The sequence below is a fragment of the Rana temporaria genome, chromosome 3 (assembly GCF_905171775.1).
Source record: "Rana temporaria chromosome 3, aRanTem1.1, whole genome shotgun sequence".
Classification (NCBI taxonomy): Eukaryota; Metazoa; Chordata; class Amphibia; order Anura; family Ranidae; genus Rana; species Rana temporaria.
Genome location: NC_053491.1, coordinates 230769883 through 230790256, shown reverse-complemented (window position 1 = coordinate 230790256; position 20374 = coordinate 230769883). Strand labels below are relative to the sequence as shown.

Below are 20374 nucleotides of genomic sequence, written 5' to 3'. Positions count from 1 at the left end.
CTGAATCAAAATCATGGATGTAAAACCATGTAAATGAACTGTGGTGTGTTTCTGCAAAAAGCATATAGGTTTGACACAGGCCTGGAGATGTTTAGCAACATAATGGGGCTAAAATAAAAATAAAAAAATGAAAATTTGTACAATAAGAGCAAATCATCGATACTGTAAGGGGTTCATTTTTTACTGTGGGACAGTGAAAGTAATATTTACAGCAGAGATTTGCTCTTTTTGTACTATAAAAGGGCCAATTTTAGTTTTTTTTAACCCAATTATGTTACTGGCCGATTAATCGATTATGAAAATGGTAATCGATTCATTTCATAATCGATTAGTTGTTTCGGCCCTACACACATTGTACATTTTATACTACTGTAATAAAGTGGGTTATAGGATTTTACAAGCATTTTAAAAACTAGGGCTTATTTCCGGGTAGGGCTTATATTGCAGCCCTCCTGGAAAATAACGCTAGCTCTTATTTTTGGGAAAACACGGTACCTAGCTACAATGGAACATGCTCACATTCATGTTGGAAGTAAAAAAAAATAAAAAATACTGGATACAGTATGGGAAGGGTTAGAATCCGTGTCAATTTTTTTTTGTCCCATTGGGGAGATTTCCCTTCACTTCCTGTCCTATAAACAAAACAGGACATGAAAGGAAATCTCTGCAAAGTGAGGGAATCCTAGGATGTAACCTGAACTGGGATGTTCCATTGGAAGGTTTCCCTTCCATTACCGTTCTTGTGTCAACCCCAAATTTTGGATTTTTTTTCTTTTGCTATTAGGACAAATAGAGAGGGCCAAATCTCCCCAACGAGGGCAGGCAGCAATAAAGACAAATCGCTCTCAAACTAAAAAGCGAGGTTGGTTTTGCGTTTAGTGACACTTTATAGATTTGTATTTGGTATGGTTCATTTTCAAGTTTGAGCCCGAAACATGCACTTTTTAGATTTACCAATTAGATGCAATTTGTAAATCGAATAGGGTCACAAACAGTGAACACGCCACACCTACACCCGTCCTTGTGTGGATCTATACAGCCTTCCATGGAATGTAAAAATAAAAAGTACTCAAAATAAAATTCCAATGAGAATTTTTTTTTTATATAATTTAGATCTTTATATTAAAAGTAACTTTTTAACAATATATAAAATAAAATTGACACAAAAATTTGAAACTTTTGGTAAATTGCAAAAGAGCATATTCTGTTTTAAATATATCTATAATGTATAAAAGCATTTATCAACAGATTGTAGGGATTCTTCAGAGTCCAAAAAGTATCATATATATTAAAAAAAAAAAATTAAAAAAATAATATGATAAATTATATGGCTGCGAAGAGAGACTGTGTAAAACATTTTGAAAGAAGTCTTCTCCTTTATATAACATTTAGAATGACCTACAATATGCTTCGGAGCAAACAGGACATAAATAGTTCTATTAGAAAATATTTACAGGCTTTATATAATAACAGAATTTTAGGCACTTTAAGGCCACTTGTAAGACCAGATTGCAGCTTGGCTTTACAAATGCAAAAAGTCCAAGAAGTAGGTAAACTTCGTTCCTCTTCGTACAGGGATTGCAGCATCACAGTGCCACCCCGTCTGCTTAGACTTCTTGGAATCGACGCGGGAAGTCCGTCCCTGCTAGCTATAGTCCTTCACATCCACAACATGGGAATATAGAAAATATCCCTGACATGGCTTGACAAAACCAGTCAGGGGCTCACAGTGCTTTATATCCTGCAGACTGGTAGCTTGACTCCAGCACCATTTTCTTTTTTGTTTCCTCCCAAGCAGAACAGAAAAGCAGCACAGTGTTTTCACCAGTCTATAGAACTAGACATAGGCAGTGTCTCTTAATAAATTAAGTTGCTGATGGGGGGGTAGATGCTGTTTTGTGAAGTCCGTACTCCCCCTTTACAGTCTTTTTTTTCAGGTCCCCATGTGACTATGAACATTGTGATAACTGAAGAGACAGGACGGTTCCTCTATAGGGTCATTTGTAAAGACAGAGTCATCAGAGGAGGAACACGTGCTTGCGGTATCTTCACAGGAAGGTGAATACTGTTCAAATGGCATAGATAGGTCCAGATACTGAAAAGTTTAAAAAGAAAGGGTCATTAGTGGATGATCTAGTCAGATCTTACATACAGAGAGAAAAAAAAAAAAAAAGAGAATTAAAAAAAAACACACACCACTAGGAACAATGATAATACACAAAACAGTTACCTCTTCTGATACAGCAGTAAGGATCCTGTCTAGGTGTTCCACCAATTGTTTGAATGTCGGTCTCTGGGTTGGTACAGCGTGCCAGCATTCCCTCATCAGCATGTACCTATGATAAATTGCATTGTTTTAGTATAATGTAATCTGGTCTATCTTCATCATTCATTTGCCCTATACTCCACACCTACATTGGATGGTATTATATGGGTCCTGCTTAGAGCTGCATGATCAAATTGTAAAAAAATAAAAATCACGATCTTAACCCAGCATTTCTTTGATTCATACAGTGCAGAGCCGTTCCCTACTCCCTCACAAGGTGAAAGACATTACGCTGCGAGAATCGTGATCTTTATTCCAAGCAAAAAAATAAAAAAAATTGTGATTCTCATTTTGGCCAGAATTGTGTAGCTCTAGTCCTGCTGTATACATCAGCCAGAAACAAGACAGGCTAACAAAAGCATATGATTCATGACCTACAAACAGAGGTGTTATTTTAATGGATAAAGAATTTTTTTATGCAATTGGAAAAAAATAAATAAAAAAAAAAAAAAATCGTAATTCTGTAGAGGATTATATTTCCAATTTAAAGTCCATGTTCTGTTTTTTCCCATTTTCACAACATTTTTGGTAAGCTCAGACATTCCCTGATGAACAGCTTGTCCAGCTGAACTAGAAATAACATAGGATGGATACGAAGGGGGATAGGTGTAAAAGGAGTAGTGTAATTTTTCATTAACGGTCATAAAAGGACTCCCAATAAAAAAAAAAAAAAAAAAGAAGTTAACCCTGGACAAAATAAAATTATGTCTTTAATCCGATTGTGCCAACTGTAAAATCTTACATTGGCTTAACAGCATTTTAATAGCCAATATTAGTAGTCATTTTTCAATACGGGGCAAATACTTACAGCTCATGAGTACAATTTGATGGCTTGTCCATTCGATGTCCTTCTCGAAGCAATTTAAATAATTCTTCCACTGGAATGCCGGGATAGGGAGATCCGCCGAGGGTAAATATCTCCCAGGTCAACACACCAAAGGACCAACTGCAGAAAGAAAATATATAAAATATTATTACACTTATAATGCCACAACAATATACACAAATCCTTATAGTGGCACACTTTTAAAAGCATAACTTAGTAAAAATGCTAACATAATAATAATAATAATATTTTAATAATAATCTTGCTGGGACAGACACAATGGATAGGCAACCTGCTATAGGCAACCTTGCTATAGTTTTCTTGCAGTGCAAGCCACATGACCTTCAAGTATGTTATCAGCACAGAAGGGAACTTGGAGCAACCTTTTCTCCAGTATAAGTTATCATTTGTATGCCTTCTTTTACAACACCATAAAAGCGGAGTTCCACCCAAAATTGGAACTTGTGCTTATCCGATTCCTCCCCCCACACTAAAGAAAAAAAAAAAAAAAAAGGGACGTATGTGAATCAGAAGAAAGGCTCATACCAATGTTAAAAAGTTGCAAAGAAATTTGTCACCTTCCCCAGTACCAAGTGATCTTCTTGTGTAGTTTTTTTTTTTTTTTTTTTTTTACAATGGCTATGCAAGATTACAAATCCTTTGGCCAATTTAATAGTAAACATAATACCAAACTGTGCATTTCAACTGTATCTTTAGCCATTTGTATGCCACAGTGCAGAGGGGGGTAACAGGCGAGAGAGAGAGAGAGCGAGCGAGCAGGCAGCAAGAGGGATTGTTTAACAAATCAATATTTTTGAATTTTAAACTATATATATATATATATATATATATATATGTATATATATATATATATATATATACACACACACACACACACACGTAAAAAACAAAAATGTATCACGTACAGTAAATTATGTTAACAGAAAGGATCCACGTCACCAATTTATAATTTTAAATGTGACTGGAGTGTAGCTGAAAATATCAGTTACCCTAAGAGGCATTCCAACAGCCAATAATATCTCCAGTGTTCAGAATATCCCATATTAAGAGATCAAGGCGTAAAGAACAGCCTTGTTGCCATAATCCTGGATCAACCTTTAATCCCTGTATTTGTAGTAAATAGTTTCATGAACCTAAGTGTTCTGTGATGTCACAAAGTTCAAATTATGCTGCAGTGTCAATTATGGGCATGATCTGACTACAGGCTGTGTTTTAATCAAGCTTTACTTCAAATAATCTGTCAGGAAGACAATAAAACTGTCAAAACAGTGAACCGACTCATAAAAAGCGACATATACAATCTTTTGTAGCAAAGATACCTGTCCTGAAACTTTTTCTGCTTATTGTAGCAGAAAGACCAAGTACTGGAAGGGGGATTCCCATGAAAGTATTGGATTGCTTTAAGCAACTTATGTATAGTGGTATCATATTTAAAATAGTCCTTCCTTTAGTAAAAGCATACTTACATGTCACTTTGGTGTGTATACACCCTATCGAACAATGCTTCTGGTGCCATCCACTTCACAGGCAGCCGACCCTGTTGGGAAAAATAAAAAATTATATAAGATGGGTTTACAGTGCAGAATTGACAGCCTCCTACAAAGTAACATTTGAAGGAAATCGTTTTTCCTCCAACACAGCTTTAATAACTCACATTGCTGGTTTTCTTGTAGTAGTCAATGTCATTCACCCCTCGAGCAAGGCCAAAGTCAGCGATCTTCACAACGTTATCTTCCGCTACAAGGACATTTCTGGCGGCCAAGTCCCTGTGTATGCACTGTAGAATAAAGTCAAGAGTTGTAATATATTATCAGTGCAATCATTTATTGCACTTATTGGGTATTTTCCACGATAGACTATTTCAGGAAACCTAGGGTGAATATTGATAGTTTTAAAGCTGTGTAGTATATATATTACACACATAAAATGCAACAAGGCCGCTGCCTACAGTTATGTATTCTATATAACTAGGCATCAGTGTATGCCGACAGTTCAACCATATAACCTATACTGGGTGGGTGGGGGGGAAGGAAGGAAGGAAGGAAGGAAGAAATCCTTTTTTCGGGTCCCTCTTCTGTGCTCCTGGCCCCTCCCTCCCGTTCAGTGCCCCCACAGCAAGCAGGTTGCTATTGGAGCACCTGAGCGGAGCCACAGCTCCCCGTGTCCATTCAGACACGGAGCCCAGACCCAGCCTCTCCGCCTCTCGGCTAGCCAACCTTGATTGACAGCAGCGGTAGCCAATGGCGCCTATGCTGCGTCTCAGCCAATTAGGACGGAGAATCTTAGATGGCTGAGACACCTGTCGACATCGCTGGACAGGGAGGAACATCAGATAAGTGTTAGGGATGATAAGAGGGGCTGCTGCACACAGAAGGCCTTTTATCTTAATACACAAAGATAAAAAAAACTTCTGCCTTTACAACGCCTTTAAGTACTGAAGACAGAAGAAGAATAGTATATATGTCAACAAGCAAGGAGCAGCAAGTAAATCATGGTGAAATTAGAGCTCCTGAGGTGTAGAATCTACCTACACCAGTCACCCTAATGCAGAGAATCATGACAGCCAGCAGGCACATTCAGAAGAAAATTTGCAATGCAGGTTTCCTCCAGGTATTTTCCGGTTTCTTCCCACACTCCAAAGACATGCTGGTAGGCCCAGTATATGTACTGTATGTATAAATGTGTTCAGGACCTTAGGATTGAAAGCTCCTTGAGGGCAGGAACTGATATGAATGTACAAGGTTCGGTTCACATATATGCAAGTCAGACGCCCTTTAATTTGCATAACGTGAACCAGACCGGCTTTCAATGGAGCCGGTTCAAATTAAGAAAGGTCCTGTGTGTTTCAGTCCGGTTCAGGTGCAATTTCAGTGTCAAATTCACACCTGAATTGCTGAAAAGAAATCGCACCGGACCTGCACAGAAACCAGCCCCACATAGATGTGAACCCAGCCTAATATATACGTAAAGCACGGCTAAAGTTGACAGCCCTATACAATTAGCGGCAATAAATAAAGGACAGGCATCATATTTTGCTTATGATGGGTTTCTTTAAAACTGAGTGTTATTATCAGGTTAAAGTTGGCCGTGTTTAGATTTAAAAACTATCCCATAAGAAGGCAATTGATAAGAGGTGGTTATAAACATTCCCAAGGATGCATGGATGTAATAGTTCACAGATATAAGCACTTAGCCTTCTCCTTACCTTTCTGGACTCCAGGTATTCCATACCACGAGCCACCTGATAGGCACACGAGACAAGATCCTTGAAAGACAGCAGTTCTTCAGGCACCTTGGTAATGTCAAAACCATCTTCTGGGGTTGGAGGGCGACGAGCACGGAGGAATTCTCGCAAGTTTCCCTTTGAAGCGTATTCCACAACAACGAAGAGGGGACCTGTATAAAAGAACAGTTATTTTAAGGTTTTCTTTAGAATACCTGCATGGCCTAAAACACCCAATCACTACAGACCCCACCGAATACCCAAAGTCAAGGTGGCAGTTTTATTCACAGCTTACCCTCTTGAGTGCAGACGCCCAGAAGGTTGATTATGTTCTTGTGTTTTCCAATCAATTTCATCAGTTCCATTTCGGAGACGAGATCAGACAAGTCTTTGTCGCTGCCATTATCTAAAGAAAGTAGGGGGAATACATACTTATTTAGGATGTCAATTTTGCTTCATTTGTCTCCTATTTATTTTTCAGGGCAATCAGTTAATTAGAAGTATGGTTTCATGATCTCACCTTTAAGCATCTTTACTGCAACTGTTACAGGCTTTTCAGGACGATCTTTATCAATGCCATAAGCATCAGCTCTCACAACTTGACCAAAGCATCCTTCTCCCAGAGGTTTCCCTAACACAAGCCTGATGGGGTAAAAGCCAGTATTTAAAATCAGATCATGGTAAAGTACACATATATCACAAAGGGTCTACACATGACAGTACTAACCTGTCCCTGGGGAATTCCCACTTGGCATCCAAAGGTAACTCAACTTCCATGACACCAGGAAGCATGGGAGCACAACTAGAAGAAAGCCGGGTGATACGAATCAAAGGGGCACTGGACTTTCCAGAAGAACTAGACTCTAAGGAAAACTAAAAAGGGGGAAAAAAAAAAAAGAAGGATTAGTAATGTACTTTGCATAAATCAACACAAAGTAGGTAGAGTTTAGGAAATATTTCCTGGGATAGATTGCAAATAGGACACAAATGATTCTAATGGTTGAGGCTTTCACGTACAGACCTTCCAGGTAATTATCTAAGGCACAGCAACATCTGTGTGTGGTTTACATATTTTACCATGTATCCCTATTGAAGGTGCATGTTCATAACTGCAGCGATGCTACAAGCAAGTTTTTTTTTTTTTTAAACACGCCAAAGACATTAGACTTAATGCACTTAAGTCTTTTTTTTAAAGGATATTTTCACCAAGAGACAAATAAGACATGATCTTGTAATTGTATTTAAATTACATAGCTGTGTTACTTTGTAATAAAACTGATTTGGGGGACAATTTGCTGCTATGAATATGCCACAGAGGAAACATTTTAAATTCACAGCTGGTTAAAAAAAAAAAAAAAAAAAAAAAAAAAAAATATAATAATAATAATAATAATAATAAATAAAAAACACTACCCACAGATTTTAACATCTACCTAAAGTACCGTATTTATCGGTGTATAAACACGCACTCTAACTTTAAGAGGGAAGTTTCAGGAAAAAAAAAAAAAAAAAAAAAACTTTTCACAGCCCCCTGCGTATAACACGCAGGCACAGTTTACCCTCTATTTTCAGGGTAAAAAATGGGAGTGTTATACGTCAATAAATACAGTATATGCCTTTAGCACAGCATATTTCTTATGTTGTGTATGGATATTCATTTTTTTAACATTTTGATTGAAAATTTCAATACATAGTTAGTCAGGTTGAAAAAAAGAGAAGTCCATCCAGTTCAACCATAATAAAATAAAAACAAACACACACAACCTAAATAACCCATTAGCCATATGCCGTTTCTGAACAGCCCAGCAAATACAATTTAATCAGACAATTGTCATAAACCATTACTTACCTGTCGGATAAGAGGGAACCTTGCAAGTTTGTGAACAGGTGGTGGTTGAAGGGTCTGCTTGCTGTGTGTCGTTTGCATACGGCATAGAATTACAATGACAACTGCCATGGCCACGGCCAGAAATCCTGAAGTGTAGATAATTATATCCACATATCTAGACTCTGCTGGCTCTACCTCCTCTATAAAGTCTTCATCTGGTGAGGAAAGGAAGTAAAGAGAGGGGGGTCAGTGCTACATCTGTGACCTTGACCTTCTTTATGGACCTTGCATCCCCTCTCACCCTAACCAAATCTGTTATCCCAAATCCACCCACACAATAGCAAACTTTTACACATGCGACTTCTTACAATAGCATTTACACCAGCAATAGTGTAAAATTAAAAATATTCACCACTGAAGTCATACATTCCCTGCATATGCCCTAAATCTCTATCATACTTAACACACATTTTTTTTTTGGCAGTATAATTCGTATCTTGCTGTATAGAGCCTCTAACAAACAATTCATACCTTAAAGAGAACTAATCAATATGGGACATATGCATGATTCTGTATATGCAGTCTTAAAAGCAGTACAAGTCAGATATGGATGAAACAAAATGACATGTGCGCCCTCATTTAACTTATTTTGTATGAACCAGTCTCCTAACCCTGGGAGTCAGAGCGGTCCCTAAACTATGACAAAATGCCCACATTTACGGTCTTTCGAATCATGCAAGTTGGAAGCCGTGTTAATTTCAATTTAGTCATAACCTTTTGACTAAAATGCCACATTAGTTTTAATTGACTAAAATCTCCAGTACACTTTAGTTGATTAAAATCTAATGGGTTTAGTTAATTTGTAATGCAGGATTTAAGCATTTTAGAATTTTCAAACTCATTACATACTCCTGGAGTAAAAAGTTAAATCTTTATGGTATTAAGATTTGAACATGCACTGCAGACGCAGTTAGCCGTTGTGATATAAAACCTGTGTTCATTTTGACGTCAGATTTTGATTTAGGGTTAGTCATAGCCTGCTGACTAAAATGCCATTTTAGTTGGCTAAAATAGTGTCAATTTCATCAACAAAATTAACGCTGGTTGGAAGTAATGTATGGAAAGATAAAGTATGAGGCCTCGTACACGACCGAGAAACTCGACGGGCGAAACACATAGTTTTGCTCGTCGAGTTACTTGTGAAGCCGTCGAGAAACTCGACAAGCCAATTTTCTCCATTCCCGTCAAGGAAATAGAGAACCTGCTTTCTTTTTGGCTCGTCGAGTTTCTCGACAATTTCCTTAACGAAAATGTACACGCGACCGGTTTCCTCTGCAAAAAAATATCTCCCAGCAAGTTTCTTGCTGTTTTTTGCCGAGAAACTCGGTCGTGTGTACGAGGCCTGAGAGTTAGTTTATTATACAGGATTTTTATATTGCTTTTATTGCCTCTCCCTTCTGATATTCAACCTACTTCCCCATCCCTAACACACACACACATATAATCAAAATGTTTGCAATGTATTGGTTCTTTATATATTCCACTTACTAGGTAACACAGTGAGCCAGGCTGATTGGTAAGAGAGACCAATGGAATTTCCAGCAAGACATGTATATTCCCCAGCATCCTCCATCGTGACATTTCGAAGATGGAGCACCTCTACTTCTGATGTGTTAATATCTGCAGTCTGCAAGAGTAAAAATAAAAATAATTTACTTAACAAGAAGTACTACAATATAAAATAGCCAGCAGCGCTTCTTCATGTGCCATAATACTAAACAGTAAATTAGGAAATTACCTTAAGCACTTGTACATATGGCGCATCATCAGGTCCAAACCGGCTCCCATTTAGTTCAATGTGTTTAAGCCACTGAATGTGTGGCTGTGCATCACTGTACACCTTGCACAAGAACTCCACGTTACTGCCCACGCGTGCGGTGGTATTCGCCGGAAGACCAGCTTGCAGGATTGGTCGGTGAGAAGATCGTTCTTTAGAAACAAATAAAGATATAAATACTTTAAATAAAAACAAGAGGACTACATCCGATTTTACCCATGTTGTTTTGCAATCATTTAAGCAATTACACATTTTAAAATGACTTTAAGCCCAGGTTCACATATGTGTGATGTGTGAACCAGCGCCGGTTCCTGCAACGCACCTCTCCCCGCAGGCAGTTCACACTGCCCCCCTCTGCGGGTGTCAATTCATTGTTAATGACACCCCCAGATTGGTTCACAGATCGCAGAGCAAACTGTGAACACCCATGCGATACGATTCTAGTGCGGGAGAAGAAAAAAAAAAAAAGCCCCTGCACCATTTTCGTGCTAATCCAATGCGAGTTCAGCCATACAACTGTATGGCTGAACTCGCACTGCACAGACATCGCATGTGATCGGCACCTGCGGTGTGGGTGCGAATCACATGCGATTTCCGAGACCGCACATATGTGAACCTATGCTAAATGTTGTGAAATTGATATGAAAATTGTACACTTTTTTTTAGAAAGCTTGTAATGCAACGTGATTCTTGTTCTGAAACGTCCTACAAAATCTAATGTTAGCATTAAGAGCTGCACACTGCAGGAAGGAATAAAATGACAAACAGCCATAAAAGATGTACTCAGTGGAGACGGCATCTCAATTACCCCTGAAGATCGTTTGCAGACAGTTGTGGTAGCTAAACAGAGAGAGGGCAAGTCTGTCTACAGGGTACACAATGATCCTCATTAGGTTTATGACAGAAATGCTGTCCTTCGGACTTAAAGTTCCAGAGGGTCCGAGTTACAATTTTTTTTTATGCATTACCGCAAAGGTTTCAGAAGAGAGAAAAAAAAAAAAAAAAAAAAAAAAAAAAAAAAAAAAAAAACACACACACACACCACACTAAAGTGAGATTCAGGGCAAACGCAATAAAATTTGGTAAAATAACAGATATAAATAGACATCTAACTTGGCGACGGTTCACAGATGGGCAAGCAGAGCCCAAAAGACATGACAGGGGTATTATGTGTGAACCCCCCCCCCTGCTGCCAGGTACTATGAATGGACCTTGCTGCAAGAGGGTTAAAGATCACCTAGATTTTTTATATTGCATTTTTATTTATAAATATAGATTTCACATACACACACACACACACACACACACACACACACACACACACACACACACACACACACACACTCTGTGGAACTAAAAAACATATATGCTTACCAAGCACATCCAGTATATAGGTGTAACTAATGCTGCCCATTTTGTTCTCCACTACACAGGTGTAGTTGCCACGGTCAGAGAGAACCACGCTCTCCATGACAAGACTCCAGTGCTGATGTCGTAGCTATAAGGGAATTCAAAAAAATAATTAAAACCACCACCTAGAAGGCCTATAGAAAACTGACCACTGATAAACAGGTTATTTTAAAACACCATTAACCAAAATGTCATCATGTACCAATGACTTACCTGAATACCTCCTATGCGATGCTCTCCACGAAATTCTCTCCCATTTTTAAGCCATCGTATGGTTGGAATTGGGCTGCCACCAGCGGCACAGCGAAACTTTACAGTGTTTGCAGCAGGCACGGCATATAGCTTCTTTTCCATTCGCTGAGAGTGGGTCCAGTATGGGGCTAAAAGAAAAAAGCACAGTTCTTATAGACACAGCTTTGGCATTATGAATTAGTGCAAGTCAATGAGAAGTAAACTACGTCTTTTTACTGCAGGATTTCAGAATTAAACAAATAAGTTCTCACGATACATAGTTTATCGCAATTTTCTGAATATTTGACATATCTAGAAACTTGATCTGGTAAAACATGCAATCTAAAAGATTAGTTGCTGTGAATATCTGGCTAAAGACCACTAAAATATGATTATGTTGGAAAGACAGGCTGTGGCAGCTTATCTACTAACCCCAGGGCATAGGTCAGCAGCATGTATTCAACTATCTGGCCATCACAGACAGTCTGGTCTTTGGTATGTGGACAACGCTAGGACCAGACTGCTCTGTACTGGGATTACAGTTTATGGCCTTGCTGGGTGAGGAACACAAGTTATTATAACCTCTAATTAGTCATCTGAACAAGAGAGACAACTCACCTTGGTAGATATACACAGGATCCTCACTTAGATCACCTTGGAAATTTTCCCTACGGCCATCTTCATCATCCTCATCTCCAGACGCCATTGAATCTAAAAAGACAAGCAAGAGATGTGAGAAGGCCTCAAATCCCCAAGGCAATGTACTTTTGATTCAACTATAAGCATTGTCCATGCACAATTACATGGAACATTGCAGGTCATGAGCACAATGCTAGTACAAATTAGAGCTGCTCCAATATTGATTGTGTAAGTCTAGCTTGTTTGCTGGTGGTAAGCACCACAAAGAAAAATCAAGGGTCATTGCTGATAAGGTAATGATTAATATTTTAATGATTGAGTGTTTTTGGTATACACAACGCAGATTTAGAACAAGTATGGGAGAACATATTTAAAATGTACAGCAGACTCCCTCTGCAAGGAGGCATTCATATTATACATGATGCTACACAATGTTATATTTGTAGGTCTCTGGGACACACACACACACACACACACACACACACACACACACACACATCGTTTGCATTAGCTTTTACATTAAAATGACTAGCATGTTAGTCCATGGAGAACATTAAAGATTGTTACTGTAGAGGAGGGGGTCTCAAACTGGTGGCCCCTCCAGTTGTTGCAAGACTACAAGTCCCATCAAGCAATTGCAATGCCTCATGGGACTTGTAGTTTTGCAACAACTGGAGGGCCGCCAGTTTGAGACCCCTGCTGTAGAGCAACAATTTAGTTATGATCAGGGTCCCATAAAGAAGCTAAATACAGTGCTATGGCCTCTCATATAGAAACTCACCAACTACAGATATAGTGAACCTTCGAAGGATTTGACCAGTACCACGGACCACACAAAGATAAAGGCCAGAATCTTCATAGGTTACATCTGTAAGCTCCAAGATGTAGCCCTGTATGTGAATCTTTTCTCCTGCCAGCAAGCGCTCCTGCTCTCTGTACCAGTTAATATTGCTGCTGTAGTTGGTGTCACAAGCGAGTCGCAAAGAGTTTCCAGGGTCAAGCAGGAGATGTTCTTCAGTCCCAGGATGTGACACTGCAGGAGGGGAGCAGAGTACACACAGGGGGGGTCAATACTTTAATTCAGCAATACACAGTCCTTATCAGCATGCAAAGAAAACACACTGACAAATGTTTAGCTGACCTATCTTGAACTCTAGAACAGTCTCCTAGTCATGCTATTCATTTAAAACTTTCTGCAAAATTAGATACTCTCTGGATTTTTATTAAATCCAAAGGTCTAGTTTCTCCAGTCCAAAACACAATACTGTTAGTGATTCAAAATGCCAACATAGTCGCTCGAAACCTGTGGTCAGTGTAAAAAATGCTTGTATCCAATAACCATGAGGAGAATTTTTGGTTACATTTACTTAATGAAATTAAAGTGGTTTGGGACAGTAATGCTATTTATCTTGAAGCATTTAAGTGTTTAGCAGAAGACCAATATGCCAGGACAATGGAGAAGATTGGCAATGGTTCCCGTGAGTGGCAATGGTTCCTACGAGTTGCGAAGAGTACCCTTCGCCTTGGTAAAGGAAGTTGAAAACTTTTATAACCTAAAACCCACAACAAAACCACATATTAGATCACCACTAAACTTAGACAAATGATACTGCCACAGTAAAAAGGTTAGAAAAACATATGTACTATACATCAAATGAAAGGCGTTAATGGAACACCTCAACCTCCCAGATACATACACACAATTCCTCTTAAGACATCGTGTTTGTTTAACCATTAGATGAACTCTAAAGCTTTTTTGAGGGGTGAGAAAGACACACTCCAGAAGGGTGAGAATTTTCTCACCTCCACAAAATTGAGAACTTTGTGAACTTGTAGTATGACCTGGCTGTCAACTTTTGACCTGATAGGAGACCCTCCATGGCATGCATCCTTACCCAGTGACACTTTTGCCAGGTATCCTGGACATACACATACAAGAATATGCATAGAAACCCATCAGCTTTCAAGTTTTTGTCAAAGCTTAATTAAACAAGCTGTTAGAAGCGTATTGGCCGCCGTGCACAACTATACCAGATTTTGCACTTTTCAGTTTTCGTAAAATAAATCCCAAAGACTTCCCTTTGAAACCCCTTCTGACCCCAAAATGCCCTTTTTAATAGTTGGGTGCAGTCAAATGACTATTCCATTTTCTCAGCCTACTGCCACTCATCCCAACAACATATGCCTTGTACACACGATCGGATTTTCCGTCGGCATAAACTCCGACTTGTTTTTCCGACGGAATTCCGTTCAAGCCGTCTTGCATACACACTGTCACACCAAATTCCAACCGTCAAGAATGTGGTGACGTACAACACTACGACAAGCCGAGAAAAATTAAGTTCAATGCTTCCGAGCATGCGTCGACTTGATTCTGATCATGCGTGTTTTTTTTCTCCGTCGGAGTTCCCTACAGACGAACGGAATTTCTGATAGAAAAAAGAGAACATGTTCTCTTTCTAAATTCCGATGGAAAAAAGTTTGATGGGGCACACACACGGTCGGAATATCCGATTAAAGAATTCCATTTGACTTTTTCCATCGGAAATTCAGATCGTGTGTACAAGGCAATAGGGCTTTAATGACAGCAATTTTCCAGCCTGCAGTGCAACAAATCCTTACTTTGGAAATGTATGAACATTTCATCCCCCCCCTGTGTATTACACAGAGCGCAGAAAACAAATCAAATCACCATCTACCTCATGGGACCGCAGCAAAAAAAAAAAAAAAAACAGACTCACAATCAAAAGTCAAAACTAAAACTAGTTAGAAGCCAGAATAACCTGCTGGTAGTTTTTTTGCATTGTAGGAAAAAAAATTAAATAGAAATTATACAGGAAAGTGCAATAACTAAAGTGTCGTCCAAGCTTCTAATTGGCCCTAGTGTGCATCTATACGTTACACTAAGGGCCCATTCAGACCTCAGTGACCTGGTGCATTGACTTGATGCAGCCCATTCAAATGGATGAGTGTGCGACACCCCAAAAGAAAAATTAATGTGCACCATTTTTTGGCAACACAATACACTAGAATTCAAGGTAGTGCATTACGGCATGTTGCAGTTGTGTTGTCAAAATGAATGGCACTGCAACATTCTAATGCACATAGGTTTTAATACTTATTGGAAAACACTGCATCTGTAAGTCTGTTTCAGCCCTAAAACGTATAACTAACACATCAGCTGTATTAAAGATTGCCCATTCTTATAATTACCTTTCTGACTGGTCTGGTCTTCTGACATTGTTGGTCTGCATGATGTCAACATGACAAGAGACAGAAAGCAGAGCAGGAGCCTTGCAAAGTTGAGCATGGTGTCTTGGCTTTTTACAGGGTTAGGTATAGCAGGAATGGGCCCAGCGGTGTACTGATAAGCTGTAGAAGAAAACACATTGTTATGAATATAGCCACACACAAAAGCATAAACATATATACACAAATGCAAGTCATTCATAGACCAATTTCACATTTGATTGGTGTGGAGTTTTGTACAGCAGCATTTACACTAATTTTGATGACCTCTTGATTAAGTGATATCTGAAGCTAAGCATTTATAAACAAGAACCATGCGTCATTAAAATGATGTTCAATGGGAAACATTTTACACATTATGTGGAGTATTCTGTTGACAAAAGACACGCAAAAAAAAAAAAAAAAAGATAGATATATATATATATATATTCCAAGGCACAAAAAAAAAAAAAAACAAACACGTCAGTCTGCATTACCATACCGTTAAAAGCTATTCTGATTGGCTGTTATGGGTCAATCAAAAAAATAAATAAAAAATACTGTACACACCATGGCATCAAAAAGGAGTCATATGGTTTGTATCAACATGACCATGTTCTACACTTTTGGGGTTGATTTACTAAAACTTGAGTTTGCAAAAATCAGACGCAGCTCTGCCTAGAAACCAACCAGCTTCCAGAATTTATTGTCAAAGCTGAAGTTGGAAGCCAATTGGCTACCATGCACAACAGCACACCAGATTTTACACTCTCCTGTTTTACTAAATCAGCTCCATACATAGGCAAATCTGGTTGCTTAACCGTGACCAGTCTTTTCTCAAAAATTATGGCCATGTCAAATCTGGGTTTTAGGCACCCCTACTAAACACATGGATCCTGCAAACGACAACAGCACATCTGTATAATAATAAAAATGTTTTGTTTTTTAAGAAAAAGAGCGAATATATATATATATATATACATATACATACACATATACACACACACACACACACACACACACTATACAAGTTTGCAGTTCCATCCTAACATACATAGGATGAACTCATTGCCCAACTGTTGGCAGATTAAAGCCAGTCTGCCTGTATTTGATACACGTGTGGGGCAGCTTCACTTGAGACCCCTGCAATTTTATGTAGTGCATTCCTTTGACATCTACCAAATTATTAATAAAACAAAATATATATCTATCTTTCTATCTAATTGTTTACTGCATCCAATTATAATAATTTTAAAACCAACACATTATCACGCCAAGTGAAAGTTTTGGGACTTGATTGTACTTACTAAGGTTTGATGTCACTTCTATAAACACAGACCATGCTTTAGTGCCTTACTACAACTAAACACCAATACATTGGGGGTCCAGCTGCTAGCAGATCAGCTCTCATTAATCAAAAAAAAGAAAAAAGAAGGGATAAAGAAATACACATGGCACAATCCCCACCCACCAGTGCATTCCAAGGGATATCAATGTGTAACTAGCTGCAGGGACCTGGGGCTCCAGCTTAATCTTTGAACACAAATTGACAAAGGCCTTTGTGTGCCAAGGCTACCCTAGTTACAGATTTACAGAATACTTATGGTACCAGAGTGAGAGTTTACACAGATCCTCTCTGCAATCACACAAGATAAACAAGGAGTAAATATAGGGGAGAAAAACATACACAGCACATTGAAATCATCATATGCGACCTTCCCCGATACATAACTGAACCATTCCTAAAACAACACAGCATTCAGTTCATAGCACTGGCATGCAAGAGCAGCGCACACAGCCAATCATACAAAGCCCTGGATGTTTAACAGCAGCCCCCGCACTTACAAGCATGCCATTCCTGCTATTACTGCTGACTATTGATTACCAATACACAGTCACCCAGCCTGGGCAGAGGCATAAAACTTTATATTTAGCACCTCCACAAGGTCAGATTGGAAAATGTTTACGACAGACCACACCGGGGTATTTATAAACAGAGGAAAAAAATTAAAACCATTAGCCCTTGTTCATACTGCTTGAAAGTCACGCAACTTTAAATCCAACATCCCTGTGCGACTTCATCGCCGCTTGCATACGACTTTTTACAATGCAAGTTGTGTTGAAGTCGCACCAAAAGTAGTGCAGGAGCCCTTTTCCAAGTCAAAGCAACTTGAGTTGCACCAATTAGAACGGCTCCATTTCCATTAATGGGGCGCAGCTTGTCATGCAACTTTGAACTCTCAAGTCGCACGACAAGTCAACCAGGGCCAATACTGAAAAATTACCATAAATCCAGGCTATTTATAAACAGAAAGCACTAGGGGAAAGGTCAGAAAAAACATTTGCACAACCTTACCATAAAACCAATTCAGTCTCTAAACTCCAGTTTAAATATTTCAAAACATTAACCAGAAGAGCATTAAGCATTAACACTGTCCAAACCATGAGGACCAATGGCTGATGCACTCCAGAACTAGTGTAGTATCAAAGCATTAGCACTATTTAAACTATGAGGATCAGTGGCTGATCCACTCTAGAACTAGTGTAGTATCTAAAAGACAGACATTCTCAAACAGGGTTCTGTGGAACCCTTGGGTTCCATCTAAGGGTTCCTTGAGCTGTGGCGGATTGACCTCCCATCTAAAATGGTGCCTGTCTAGATCCAGAGTACATTAAGCATTGACACTGTCTAAAACGTGGATACAATTTACGAATCCACTCTGGCTGTATTAGGTTCTACAGTTGTAGAGTGGATTTGTAAATTGTATCCACGTTTTAGACAGTGTCAATGCTTAATGTACTCTGGATCTAGACAGGCACCATAAAGTTGGAGGTCCATCAGCCACAGCTCAAGGAACCCTTGGATGGAAGCAAGGTTCCAAAGAATCCTGGTTGAGAATGGCTGTATTAGGTTCTACAGTTGTATTCTCAACAAGGATTCTTTGGAACCTTGCTTCCATCCAAGGGTTCCTTGAGCTGTGGCTGATGGACCTCCAACTTTATGGTGCCTGTCTAGATCCAGGGCACATTGAGCAATTACACTGTCCAAACCATGAAGACCAAATTGCTGTTCTACTCTAGAACTAGTGTAGTGTCTAAGATAACCATTGTCAACTAAAGTTTTGTTGCACCTTAGGAATCCTTGAGTTGCGGCTGACTGACCTCCAATTTGATGATGCCTGCCTAGATGCAGGGAACATGAAGCACTGTCCAAACCAAGAAAGCCAATTGCCAATCCACTCTAGAACTAGTGTAGTACCTAAGACAGCCATTCTCAATCAGGGTTCTGTGGAACCCTACAGTTCCATTCTGGGGTTTCTAGAGCTGTGGCCGATTGACCTTCTAATTTGATGGTGCCCGTCTTGATCTAGGGAGTATTAAGCAATTACCCTGCCCAAACCACAGAGACCAAAAAAACTGCTCCACTCTAGCACTAGTGTAGTATCTAAGACAGCCATTCCCAACCAAAGTTCTGTAGCACCCTAGGGAGTTGTGGCCGATTGACCTCCAAATTTGATGGTGCCAGCCTAGATCCAGGGCACATTAAGCAATTACCCTGCCAAAAACACAAGGACCAAAAAGCTGCGCCACTCTAGAACTAGTGTCGTATCTAAGACAGCCTTTCCCAACCAAAGTTCTGTATGTACCCTAGAAAACCTTCAGCGGTGGCAGATTGGCCGCCAATTTGATAGTGCCTATTGGCCACAACTCAAGGATCCCTAGGGTGCTACAGAACTTTGGTTAGGAATGGCTGTCTTAGATACTACACTAGTTCTAGAGTGGAGCAGCTTTTTTTTCTTTTTGGGTTCCTGTGGTTTGGGTAGGGTTATTGCTTAATGTACCCTGGGTCAAGACAGGCACTATCAAATTGGAGGTCAGTCTTGACCCAGGGCACATTAAGCAATAACCCTACCCAAACCACAGGAACCCAAAAAGGAAAAAAAAAGCTGCGCCACTCTAGAACTAGTGTAGTATCTAAGACAGCCTTTCCCAACCAAAGTTCTGTACGTACCCTAGGAAACCTTCAGCGGTGGCAGATTGACCTCCAATTTGATAGTGCCTGTCTTGACCCAGGGCACATTAAGCAATAACCCTACCCAAACCACAGGAACCCAAAAAGAAAAAATGCTGCTCCACTCTAGAACTAGTGTAGTATCTAAGACAGCCATTCCTAAACCAAAGTTCTGTAGCACCCTAGGGATCCTTGAGTTGTGCCCGATTGACTGCCAATTTGATGGTGCCAGCCTAGATCCAGGGCACATTAAAGCATTTACACTCTCCAAGCCATGAAGCCCAATTAATGATCTACTCTAGAACTAGTGTAGCACCCAAGGTCACCATTCTCAACCAGAGTTCTGGGGGTTCCTTGAGCAGAGGCTGATTGATGTTGCCTGCCCAACACCACTTGGCAGAATCAGTGACATGGCACCTACTTTTTTCTAGGGTGGTAGAATTGCTGAATTGGTAAAAAGCAGGGGGTTCCCAGGACCTAAATATGAGTTCTATAAAATAAAGCAGGAGATGAGCTCCATACAACAGTCACCTTTGCTTCTGAGTATGTGTCTAGGGGAAGACCATGCATGTTAGGGTAAACATGGACCTCCCCAGGACCTGGTGACATCAAAGGAGCAGTGTGCCCTATGGGCACCCATTGATCACACAGAGCCGGAGACTCAGTGATAAGAGTGACGCCGGACAAGTGTGAAGTTTATCTATCTCCAAGCATTAGTAATCACCCCCCCGGAGACACAAATACAGGAGATCGGGGGGAATGTGATCTCACCTGATCTGTATTATTGGGGTGC

The 20374-nt window shown here is 39.6% G+C and overlaps 1 protein-coding gene across 2 annotated transcripts in view; it reads right to left on the bottom strand.

The window, feature by feature from the left end:
- Positions 1 to 1776: 1776 nt before the first annotated feature.
- The window catches only part of FGFR4 (fibroblast growth factor receptor 4), an 18938-nt gene continuing 340 nt past the window's right edge, over positions 1777 to 20374 (bottom strand). The window contains exons 1-18 of one of the 2 annotated variants that reach the window (XM_040344415.1): positions 20353 to 20374; positions 15555 to 15713; positions 13123 to 13374; positions 12321 to 12413; positions 11685 to 11851; positions 11436 to 11559; positions 10023 to 10213; positions 9773 to 9911; positions 8246 to 8439; positions 7124 to 7269; positions 6917 to 7038; positions 6692 to 6802; positions 6379 to 6569; positions 4828 to 4950; positions 4640 to 4710; positions 3135 to 3272; positions 2231 to 2336; positions 1777 to 2095 (exon numbers count right to left, since the gene is read on the bottom strand). The exon at positions 20353 to 20374 is cut by the window's right edge and continues 340 nt beyond it. In XM_040344415.1, coding sequence (XP_040200349.1) covers positions 1934 to 2095; positions 2231 to 2336; positions 3135 to 3272; positions 4640 to 4710; positions 4828 to 4950; positions 6379 to 6569; positions 6692 to 6802; positions 6917 to 7038; positions 7124 to 7269; positions 8246 to 8439; positions 9773 to 9911; positions 10023 to 10213; positions 11436 to 11559; positions 11685 to 11851; positions 12321 to 12413; positions 13123 to 13374; positions 15555 to 15651 — 2427 coding nt within the window. In that variant the 5' untranslated portion in view covers positions 15652 to 15713; positions 20353 to 20374 and the 3' untranslated portion in view covers positions 1777 to 1933. Of the gene's footprint in view, positions 2096 to 2230; positions 2337 to 3134; positions 3273 to 4639; positions 4711 to 4827; positions 4951 to 6378; positions 6570 to 6691; positions 6803 to 6916; positions 7039 to 7123; positions 7270 to 8245; positions 8440 to 9772; positions 9912 to 10022; positions 10214 to 11435; positions 11560 to 11684; positions 11852 to 12320; positions 12414 to 13122; positions 13375 to 15554; positions 15714 to 16876; positions 16896 to 20352 lie in introns of those variants that run through there. The other variant, XM_040344416.1, reaches the window with a different exon arrangement.